General features: G+C 42.9%; 1 protein-coding gene across 2 annotated transcripts in view; it reads right to left on the reverse strand.

Annotated features, from left to right (window-relative positions):
- slc9a7 (solute carrier family 9 member 7) overlaps nt 1-12287 on the reverse strand; it is a 150319-nt gene that overhangs the window by 84780 nt on the left and 53252 nt on the right. For both annotated transcript variants that reach the window (XM_048532733.2, XM_048532732.2), the window contains exon 2: nt 8733-8935. In XM_048532733.2, the coding sequence (XP_048388690.1) occupies nt 8733-8935 (203 nt within the window). The remainder of the gene's footprint in view (nt 1-8732; nt 8936-12287) is intronic.

Here is a 12287-nt window from a genome sequence, read left to right on the forward strand (position 1 = left end):
CGTACACCACACGGATTGCAGCAGTTCAAAATGGCAGCTCCACACCACCTTTAGCCAGCAATACCCAAATACCACTAATGAATAAATCAATTTAAAGGAGCATACCAAAAGAACCAGAGATGACAACAGAAGACACAGCACTTGGTTAGCATCTGGAATACACTGCATGAAAATGCAGGTGGACACAGACTCAACTGTGGCCTTCATAGAAACACATTAAAAAGGAGAAGTTGGCCATTCAGCCATTTGTGCCAACTCCACTAAATCAATACAGTCACAGCTCAGTACTCTGTTCCTGTTTTTGTCCCAAACCCTTTAATCCCTTTAACCCTAACAAATATATGCATAATACATTATATATTTCATCTTGAAAACAGTCAATGTTCTGACCTCAAGCATTCAATGTCAGAAGAATCTACAGGTTGACTACCGTCTGGGTGAAGAAAATTCTCATCTTATTCTTGAATGGTCTTTTAGAATTCTGTAGGTTTCTATGAGCTCCCCCCACCATTAAAACGAACTCCAGTGAAGACAGCCATAACTGATGCAGTCTTTCTTCATATGTCAATCCTGTCATCCCAGGAATCAGTCTGGTAATCTTTCATTGCACTCCCTCCATAGCCAGAACATCCTTCTTCAGATTAGGGGGCCAATAGGAATCCAGGTGTGCTCTCAATAAAGGCCTTGCACAATTGCAGCAAGACATCCCTGCTCCTGTACGCAAATCAACTCGCCAGGAAAGCCAATGCGGTATTTACCTCTGCACTAGTGTTGCTTACTTCCAAGACAGAATTGGCCAATCAGAGGAGGCAAACAATTGCAGATTTTCAGAAAAGCTGCATGGAACTAGACATGCAGTTTGTACGAGAGAGTGTATGAACACAATAGGCTGATTGGCTCTCTTCTGCACTCAAACTATTCTATGATTCTGGTCCATTATCAAAGTATCACATTGTTGAAGCCTCTTCTGGAGCACTGTGTCCAGTTCTGGTCACCTAGTTAAAGGAAGGATATCATTAATACTAGGAGAGGTTTCAGAACTGACTTACCAGGATGTTGTTGGGTATGGAAGGCTAGAGTTATAACGAAGGCTGGATAAGCTGAGACTTTTTCCTTGGGGCATAGGAGGTTGACAGGTCACCTGACAGCTGTTTATAAAATGATGAGGGGTACAGATAGGAAAAAGACACTGACCACTAACCCTAAGTTGGAAGAGTTCAAGACTAGGGGGCACATTTTTGTTGAAAAAGTGAAGGGAGAGAGATTTAAAACAAAAGACATGGTGGGCAACTTTTTAAAAAAAAAACTTAGAGTGTAGTTTGCATATGAATTGAGTTCCTGAGGAAGTGGTGGGCGTGGGCACAGTTACAATGTTTAAAATACACTTATATCAGTACATGAATAGGAAAGGTTTAGAGGGAAATGGACCAGGAGTCGACATGTGGGACTAGTTAGTTTGGGATTACGTTTGGCTTGGGCCAAAAGGTCTGTTTTCTCGCTCCATAACTCTATCACTAAAATGACATTCCTCAACTTGTCGAGCAAGTAGATTGGGGTATTAACCGTGATAACACAGGAATGTCTAACTAGCTCCCCTAAGGATCATGATCCCACTTGGGTAAATATGCAAGTGATAACCTTGGTTGTGGGGAGGAGAATGGTGTGGGCAGTAGGAAACTTGTTAGCATGTTTTGCTCTTAAACAAGGAACCAGTAGGGGTTGCCTCTCTGGGGCAATGGAAATATCAAAGTCAAATTGCCCAGTCCTCGTCACTCCCTTCCAAATCAAGCTGGGATCCAAGCAAGGGTGGATTTCAAATGAAACTCAGAACTCAGTTCAGCTATGAAACCACTCTTCTGTTATCCATTATCAAAAGCTCCCATTAGTTAGTGTATGTGCTCATTTGGGTCAAGTGCTAGGCAGGGACCAGAATTTATGGAATTGGCGCCACAGTAGGAATCAGCATCTCTGAAAGGAAACATGTTGGGGTGAGGATTGGGTCAAAAAAAAAGGGTCAAATAACAAAAGCTGAAAAAAAACCAAGTTGTACTCAATATTATTGTTCTGATTAAGTAGGAAGTTTTCCAAAAGCACAAAAAAAAGTTAGTTTACTTTGAGAAGCAGCCACCACAATAATGCTTAACAGTGGGGAATTTTCACTGTCCTGTTTGGTAGCTTCATGGTTCAAACTGGACTGCTAGGGGAGATCCACTGCATTGCAGATTTAGCCAGATGATTATTTAGGGGCTTTTCTTAAGACAACATCACTTAAACTTTGTGGCAACAAGAGGAATAATGCAAGCAAAAAGAGAATTCTACCTTCCTAGGTTATTGTTACATTGCTCCACAACAGATTCCGCCTACTGTCCCTTTGCCTCACATATTATTGTATCGCACCAAGATGTGGTTTTCCTTTTGTCTGCTGTCTTCGATGCTGACTCTCAAATGATTGTTCTTCACATGTCAATGTGCTACTCAACCTCAGGAATATCACAGCTGATCTCAAGATGTCACAAGCTCAGATACTGCCCCCTCCCACCATTTCCAAACTCTGAATCGCTGAAGTGAAAACTTGGGCTGACTTTTCCTCCTGCGTATCTCCAGGATTTTGAAGCAAATTGTCTAGATGGTAGAGGCCAAGGGTTTGGAAGGTGCAGTTGAAGGAAGAACCATGGTGAATTTCTACAGTGCATCTACATATGAAACTCATTGCTGCTACTGTGCATCAGTATTGGAGAGAATGAACATGATAGGAGCGGGAGTTTGCAGGGTAAATGAACATTTGCAGCACTGAGAAAGTATAAATCCAGTGGCCATGGGAGCAGCATGGGGATTGTGCATTAATTCAATTTCTGTTACCTCAAAGTCTGTCCATCATCCACAAGTCAGGAGTGTGATGGAAAACTATCCACGTGCCTGGATGAGTGTGGCTCCAACAGCACTCGAGGTTCATCATCCAGGGCAATGCAGGCCTGGATTAGATTGACATCCAATCTATCACACTGAACATTCATTCCCTTCATGCACACAGTGGCAGCAATGAGTACCATCTGCAGATACAGTGCAGAAATTCACCATGGCTCCTTCAATAGCACCTACCAAACACATGATCTCTACCATCTAGACAGTCAAGGGCAGATGCCTGGGGGCGTAACCACCTGCAAGATCCCCTATAAGCCATTGGCCATCCTGGAAAGAACTAGATTATTGCTTCTTCAGTGGTGTTTGGTCCAAATTGAACTCCCTGCCTAAAGTCACTGTGGACTAGATGTTCACAAGCTCACCATCACCTTCTGAAGGACAGTTAGGGATAGACAATTAATGTTGGCCTTGTAGTTAGTGTTCACAACATAGTAACAAAATTTAAAAAAGCACATAAATTAAGCTAACAAAGTGTGGAGCTGGATGAACACAGCAGGCCAAGCAGCGTCTCGGGAGCACAAAAACTGACGTTTTGTGCCTAAGCCCTTCATCAGAGAGGGGGATGGGGAGAGGGAACTGGAATAAATAGGGAGTGAGGGGGAGGCGGACCAAAGATGGAGAAAAAAGAAGATAGGTAGAGAGGAGAGTATAGGTGAGGAGGTAGGGAGGGGATAGGTCAGTCCAGGGAAGACAGACAGGTCAAGGAGGAGGGATTAGGTGGTCGGTAGGAAATGGAGGTGCGAGGAAGGGATAGGTGAGAGGAAGAACAGGTTAGAGAAGCAGAGACAGGCTGGGCTGGTTTTGGGATGCAGTGGGGGAAGGGGTGGAGCTGAGCTGGTTTTGTGATGCAGTGGGGGAGGGGGAAAGAACTGGGCTGGTTGTGGGGCGCAGGGAGGGAAGGGGAGATTTTGAAGCTGGTGACGTCCACATTGATTCCATTGGACTGCAGGTTTCCCAGGCAGAATATGAGTTGCTGTTCTTGCAACCTTTGGGTGGCATCATTGTGGCACTGCAGGAGGCCCATGATGGACAAGTCATCTGAGGAATGGGAGGGGTGAGTTAAAATGGTTCACAACTGGGAGGTGCAACCTTCCCCTGCAACTGCAGGAAGTGCTACACTTAATCTCACACCTCCTCCCCCACCCCTATCCCAGGCCCCAAGATGATTTTCCATATCAAGCAGAGGTTCACCTGCACATCTGCCAATGTGGTATATTGTATCCATTGCACCCGGTGTGGCTTCCTCTGCACTGGGGAAACCAAGCGGAGGCTTGGGGACCGCTTTACAGAACACCTCCGCTCGGTTGGCAACAAACAACTGCACCTCCCAATCGCGAACCATTTTAACTTCCCCTCCCATTCCTCAGACGACATGTCCATCATGGGCCTCCTGCAGTGCCACAATGATGCCACCCAAAGGTTGCAGGAACAGCAACTCATATTCCGCTTCGGAACCCTGCAGCCCAAATGGTATCAATGTGGATTTCACAAGCTTCAAAATCTCCCGTTCCCCCACTGCATCCCAAAACCAGCCCAGCCTGTGTCTGCTTCTCTAACCTGTTCTTCCTCTCACTCATCCCTTCCTCCCACCTCAAGCCGCACCTCCATTTCCTACCTACCACCTCATCCCGCCTCCTTGACCTGTCCGTCTTCCCTGGACTGACCTATCCCCTCCCTACCTCGTCACCTATACTGTCCTCTCTACCTATCATCTTTTCTCTCCATCTTTGGTCCGCCTGCCCCTCTCTCCCTATTTATTCCAGTTCCCTCTCCCCATCCCCCTCTCTGATGAAGGGTCTAGGCCCGAAACATCAGCTTTTGTGCTCCTGAGATGCTGCTTGGCCTGTTGTGTTCATCCTGCTCCACACTTTGTTATCTTAGATTCTACAGTATCTGCAGTTCCCATTATCACTCATAAATTAAGCTGACTAGTTTCAGTATTTCTCACAACATATTTTGGGAGCATGATTAAACATGTTTGTTCATAAGTACAAATTACAAAAATTTGAGGCTCTTTACTTAATGTATTTAATTGGACAGCCATGTAAAAATATATTGGCTGCTGTTCTTTGAAGTTTTACACAAGCTATAATTCTTGTTTGCATATTCAATAGGTGGAAAAGGACAGAAAATACAAGCGAAAGGAAAGCGAAAACAGTGTTGCCTCCGGCTTGGGAAGGGTTTGAAATAGGTTTTGGAAATAGTTGCATGGGAGTGGTGAAGGATGAAGGAGGAGGAATTGAAGCAATTTGTTACAAACTAACTCCAAAACCCCAAAGACAACAAGAATGCAGTCTGAGCTGTGAAGTTCCACTTATCAGATTACAACAATTGAGATGAACTAAACACATTGCTATCACCTGTTTGTGAACGCCTGCTGAGGGACAGTGTGACTGGTGGATTGGTTGCCTAGATCACTGCTACTACAATTAAAGCAATTTATTCTACATGAGCCATCTTGGGATGCTACTGACATTTGTGATAGATTGTGTCAAAAAAAAATGCAGGTTCATCCACTTGAAATGTTGTCCTGGCAAAGTAGAAACTCGACTTACTGCTGCAATTTTTCAGGAGAGAAATAAACAGAAACTAGGGACAGGAATAAGCCATGCAGCCAGTCAAGCCCCTTCCACCATTCAGTAACATATCATGACCACCAGATGTCTTACAGCACCTTAAAGCCAATGAAATGCTTTAGAAGGTATGGTCACTGTTGGACTTTGGATTCAGACTTCACAGTTCTCGGGAGGGAGAGAACTCCAAAAACTAATGATTTTAGTGGCAAACTAAAGACGAAATTCCCCCTCAGTGTTAAATAGGAGGGTACCTAGTTGAAGAATCCTGCAACTAAAAGGGAAATCATCTGTTCAGCTCCTATCCAGTGAAACTTGCTGGAAATTCCACCTGTTCAACATGGTCACATTTTCTTCAAATCTTCAATAAATGTATAATCTAATTTGTCAACCATTCTCACAAGATAATCCAAATTCAAATGACATCTACCAGTTCTCCTCTCAAAGGGTTCCAATAATTTGCCAAGAACACAATTTCCTGTTTCACTAAACTACATTGAGGCTGCCTAATTCTGTTTTCTACATGTCCAGTCACTACCTTCCGAACCTTTTCAAAATGATAGATGCAAGACTAACTGGCCTGGAGTTTCTTATTTTCTGTCTCTCTGCTTTGTTAAATAGGTGCATTATATTTGCAGTCTACAGTTCTGCTGGGACCTTTGAATGTAAATCTTCAAAAACTCCTTATCAATTCATTCACCGTTTCTGCAGCAACTTCGGTTTTAGGACCCTATGGTGCAGGTCAGGAGGGGAACCTGTCAGTTTTAATGTTATTAGTTTTCTCTGTACTAGTTTTTCAGCAATAACAATTACTTTAAGTTTCCAGGATTTCAACTATCCTTGGGAAACAAATGGTTGCTTAACAGTTTCGACCTTATGTACTACTGAACAAAGACACATGGAAATGAGGTTTTTCAGCTTGTATTCATTGGGACAATTAACAAGAAATACCAAACTGAAGTTAAAGCAACATTTATATTGTAGGAGAGGACAGTGTTGATGGGTTGCCAAGTGGACTCTAATTGGCAGAGGCATTGTCATAGAGAATGTGCCAATTGATAGGTGACAGTCAACTGGCATTATTAGAAGTCTATTGAATAAGGCCTGAGCCATTTCTTCACAGTGCAACCTTGCTGCAGAAATGGTGTGCATCAAAGCCAACTTGCAAGATAATAACTACCCTGCTAAGATAATTCCACACTGCACAATGTACAAATTTATGAATAGAATTAACGTTGTCACTCTTGAGACTTAAAAGTTCCCAGACTAACTTAGACCATCCTGGAAGGGTAAGGTATCTCAAAGTTTTGAACATTATATGACACCAGCTGTTTCACATTGCTATGTGGACGTAACACAAATGGTGCTCACCACTGACAAGAAACTGCCAGTAAAGAGGCATTCATACAAATAACTAAGGTGGTTTATGTAGCTCCAGTATGGGTATGATGCTTAGTCTAAAGACTGTGTAAAGGCTGTACATCCCAAAGACTGGCAGATCAAATGAAAGAGAATATCATTCTTCACAGCAAATTACCAACTGAGCCCTACCAGCCTACGCTTACAATACATTCTGTCTGCATATACTGCATTTGTTTCAACTCAACAAAAGCAGGTAATAATTTTTGGCTCAATTTTCAGAGCAATAACTTATCAAAACGGAGTCAATCTGCTTGGATTAAAATTTAACTGAAGCTTGACAATTAACCATCAGTTGTCATCAGCTGGAACATTTTCCACTGCAATGACTCTACCAGAGCCCACTTACCAACTACTCAGCACTCTCCTTGCACTGTAAAAATGTTGCCTTTCCTTTAGCTTAGTACTTCTTATAAATTAGTCTGGTGAGTGCAAAACGAAAAGCTGTGTCAAAATTGTGTCATTTTTCAGTAATATTCTTGTAATGATTATAATGCATTCTAACATAAAAAGGAAACTCTAAAAAATTTAAATTGGGTGCCTATTCCTTGTTCTCCACTACAAGTTCTCTAGTCTCATTCTTTTAAGACGCAAATGTTTCCTTCAGTTATTTCCTTCCTTTTTATTTGCTTGGTAGAAGCTTTTATTATCTGGCTGTACACTCGAACCAATTATTTCTTCACTCTCCACTAATTCTTGTTCATCTTTTACTGGTTCCATCTACTCCAAATTGTGGTGACATTGCATTGCTCTTTGTTTCCTTGTTTGAAACCATTCTTAACATCTTTCATTAAGCACAGATGATTCTTCATTCTTGTGGAGCCTTTTATCCTTAATGGAATACACCTACATTGAGAATTTTTGAATACGTCCTTAAACATCTGCCATTGTTCATCAGCCATTTTACCTTTTCATCTGTTTTCTAGTCCACTTTAACCAGCACTGTCTTTATATCTTAATAATAGCCTTTCATGTTTAAAACTCTAGATTTACACCCAGGTTTCTTACTCTCAAAATGAAAGTGAAATTCCACGTTATGATCACTTTTTTTTCCTACATTTGTTACCATGAGACCATTCATTAAGTCTCATAGTGCATAACCAGATCTGAAACAGCATGTCCAGTGATTCCTGAACGTATTGTTCCAAACAAAAACTGTCCTATATGTACTCTATGAATTTGTCCTGAAATCCATCTTTGCCAATTTGATTTGTCCAATGTATAAAAAGGCAAGTTTGAATTGCCATTATTATAGATACTTTTCTTACAAATTCCAGTATTTCACGATTTATACTCTGCACTATGGCATAGGTAGTGACTTCCTCCTCCTGCTATTTCTCAGCTCCACACAAACTGGTTGTACATCCTGATCCTCTGAGCCAAGATCACTTCTCCTTACTGCACACAGGCCATCTTTCATTAATAGATGCCACCTAATTTTCAACTTTCTACCTACCCTTAATGATTCTCAAACAAAAAGAAAATCAATTAAACAAGTAAGAAAAATGCAAATGCCAGAGATATTAAAAAAAATACATCTGGAAATTCACAGGCCAGTCAATATCTGACAACAGAAGGACAAGGAGGATCACTTGAGGAATGAAGGCTAACCAAGCCAGATTCTGCTGTCAGTTTGGATTTCTGGGATCTTTGCTGCTATCTTTGAGAATCAAAGCCCTCAATGTGGCCATGGAAGTCTATTTTCTTAACAGAAGTCTTGTAGGCAACTCTTTATTCAAACAAACGATGTGAGCAGGTTCATTAAATTTTGCAGTCAAACTGAAGACTGCAGTACAGAAGATTAAGAAGGTCTCTTACCTTTCTCAACATGTCGTCTTGTGCCACATTGTTTATTTCCCTGGAATTGATCTCTCCTTTCAGGGAATATTCATAAAACTTTCCACTGACGTTTACCAGTATTGTGGTCGCTACCCTGTTTTCCAGTGCACAACCAATAGGAACCTTGCCATGACCATTCGTGGATGGGATGCCATACCTGAGGATCACTCCCACCAGGAGTCCTAAAAAAAAAACACACAGTTGGAAAGGAACACACACTCATTACACAACGTATTTATAACAGTTTTTTTTCCAACTCAGGTTAGCTCCAGGGTTGTTAGAACTCGGGAGGTTTATGAATCTGTAGAATTGTTTACTGCAAAGTGCTGAGCCATTGACGATACACAAGACTGAGAAAAACACATGTTTTAATCAGTAAGGGAACCCAGAGGGTGGCAGGAACCTGGAACTCACTGCCTGAAAGGGCAGTAGAAACAGAAACCTTTGAAGGCAGCGTTGGTGACTCTGTTGGGACTGTAGTATAGGCCCCAAATTGCCAGCGGGCACTAGAGGAGCAAGATGTGTTGAGAGATTACAGATGCCTGAAGGAATAACAGAGTAACTGGTTGGAGATTTTACTTTGGCCTGTATTGACTAGGCCACTCAGAGTGTAAAAGGTCCAGACAGGATAGAAATTGTCAAACATGTCCAAGAAAATTTCCTGAATCAATATGTAGCGGACCCTACTCGGGAGGGTGCAACATTGGACCTCCTTTTAGGAAACAAAGTCAGGCAAGTGACTGAAGTGTCTGTCCAAGAGTACTTTGGGTCCAGTAACCATAATTTCCTTAGTTTTAACATAATTATGGGAAAAGCCCACAGGTGAAGGTGCTAAACTGGAGCAGAGCCGATAGGCAGGATCTAGCATAGGTCAAATGGGTGAATCAGCTCAAAGGGAAAGGAATGACTGGCAAGTCGGAGACTTTTAAAAGTGTGATATCAAGAATCTACGAATAGTATGACCCCGTGACAGTGAAGGGAAAAGCTGGCAGGTACAGGGATTGCTGGCTGATGAGGGATATTGAGGCTCTGGTTGGGAAAAAGAAGGCAGCATACGTTGGGTTTAAGCTAAAGCTAAAATCGGGCTCAGGTGAATCCCTAGATGACTATAGAGTGTAGGGGCACACACAAGAGGGGAAAAAAAGGTTGGATGTGCAAAACGAGGATATGAGATGGATCTGGCAGATAAGGTTAAAGCTAAATCCAAGAGGTTCTATAGCTATAAGAGAACAAGGGTGGCTAGGGAGAGAATAGGTCCCATTAAAGTTCAGCATGGCCGTCTATGTGTGCAGCCACAGGAGGTGGAGGAGATTTTTAATGAAGGTGTTTCCTCAGTTCTGAAGAAGGGTCACCGGACGTGAAACGTTAAATCTGTTTTCTCCTCCACAGATGCTGCCAGACCTGCTGAGCTTTTCCAGCAACTTTTTGTTCCCGATTTACAGCGTCTGCAGTTCTTTTCGTTCTTATAGGTTTTTCTGCCTTTAGGATTAAGTTACCAGGACATTAAAAACAGGGGCCTTCAGATTCATGACTGGCATGCAACTGGTGAGCTCATTTTCCTTGTGGATTTGCCAGTGAGTCACAGCTACTTTTCGAATTTGGGAACCTGTTCAATGAGGGGAGAGAAGGCTTAGCTGCTGTGTTGAGTTTAGTTGGTGACTGTCCTGCAAAAGTTGGGGAAGGGAGGTTGGATCATGCACTGACGAAGGCAGCATAAACATAAAACAGGGAATACCGGGGGTAATGGGATCAGGTCAAAAAAGTAAAAATTGGGAGAGAGTCAAGAGGATAACCAAGGACAGGTCAATGGCAGCAGTGGGGAGGGTTGAGCTTGATGTTGGGAGTGAGCTTGACAATGACAGGGTTGAAGATGTTTGGAACACACCACCGCAGGAAGGTTCCACTCATTGTCTGGTCATTTATTTCACCGCTGTTTGTTGGAGCTCATTGTATGCAAATTAGCTGCATTGTTTTCTATGTAACAACAGCGACTATAGTGCAAACAAATAATGTGCTTCACTGGCTGCCAAGCACTTTGGGGCATCATGAGCTCCTGCAAGATACTACAAGACATACAAGCTCTTTCTTTACAGTAGGGTGCAGGTGTGCATTAAGAACCTAAGATGCAGGAGCAAAAGCAGGCCATTCAGCCTATTGATAGAGACAGTAGGAACTGCCGATGCTGGAGAATCTGAGATAACATGGTGTGAAGCTGGATGAACGCAGCAGGCCAAGCAGCAGAGGAACAGGAAAGCTTGACGTTCCGGGCATTCATCCAGCTTCACACCGTGTTATCTCATCCGGCCTAATGACTCTGCTCAGTCATTCAATAAGTGTGGTTGATCTGAAAACGTTCACCTTGACTTTCCAATCTTTTCCTGACAATCCCTGAATCTCTTACCAATTAAGAATCTCAGCATCGTAGACTAAATGACCTTGTCAATTCCCCCAACAATGTTGTACGTTTCAATAGGGGTGCGTTCCATTCTTCTATATTACTATCAGTACATGCCTAATCTACTCAAGCTCTCCTCATATGACTGCTTTTATACCTGACGTTAGCCTAGTGAACCTTCTCTGGATTGTCTCCAATGCCAGTATTTCTTTTCTTAGATGATGAGTCGACAGAATACCAGCTGTGGTCTTGTATAGCTTTAGCAAGACCTTCCATATCTTTATATTCCATTCCCTTCAAACTAAAGGTCAACATTCCACATGCCTTCCTTTATTAACTGCCGAACTGGAGGATTCTAGTTCATTGTGTGATTCATGGATGGGGACTCCCAAATTCCACTGTCCAATGGCTTTCTGCAGCCTTTCTCTATTCTTCCTGCCAAAGTGCATAACCATATCTACCCACTCACATAGCTTGTTCATATTCCTCTTCTTACCGATACAGATCTGAGATTCCCCATTTGAGAGTTTGTGGTATAAGCTTCTCTTACGGAGAAAGGCCACCGAGCAGAAGGATATGTGGGAAGGAGATGGAACTGGAAACTACAACAGCAGGGCTCCCATTCACCACATGCCTCTTTGCTTTCTTGCACTGCCACTTCAAAAAGGCGGCGTTGGTATGAATCGCGCAGTCTGTAGACGACAAAGAGTGCACACATGCAGAGGGAAAGCCAGCGTGATTGGTAAGCAATAGATTGGAGCAGCTGGTCTCAGACATGGAATATGCATTTAGAAAAGTGCTCGAGATTAAGATTTTTGAATAAATCTAATGCATTTAATTCCAAGTCATTATTACCGTGGAGCAAAAATAAGGAGGCTGACTTCTTATTGTTAAGCACACCCCTGCCCACCCCATCAGACCGGGTGATGACACTATCCCATGCCTGTTCCCCATGCCAGCATTCCCTTTCCTGACTCTCGGCACAGGCCTGCTCTGCTCCCACTCTTAGTAACATCCTTTTCTTCCTGGCTTCTGCAGGGGTGGGGGTTGCGTCGGGAAGTTGCATTCGTCAGCTGCTGGCCCCCTCCCACCCCAGTCTCTGTCACTGGTGGAAATGCAGATGTGTCCTCAGCTGATGT

Source organism: Stegostoma tigrinum, chromosome 6 (assembly GCF_030684315.1).
Source record: "Stegostoma tigrinum isolate sSteTig4 chromosome 6, sSteTig4.hap1, whole genome shotgun sequence".
Taxonomy (NCBI): Eukaryota; Metazoa; Chordata; class Chondrichthyes; order Orectolobiformes; family Stegostomatidae; genus Stegostoma; species Stegostoma tigrinum.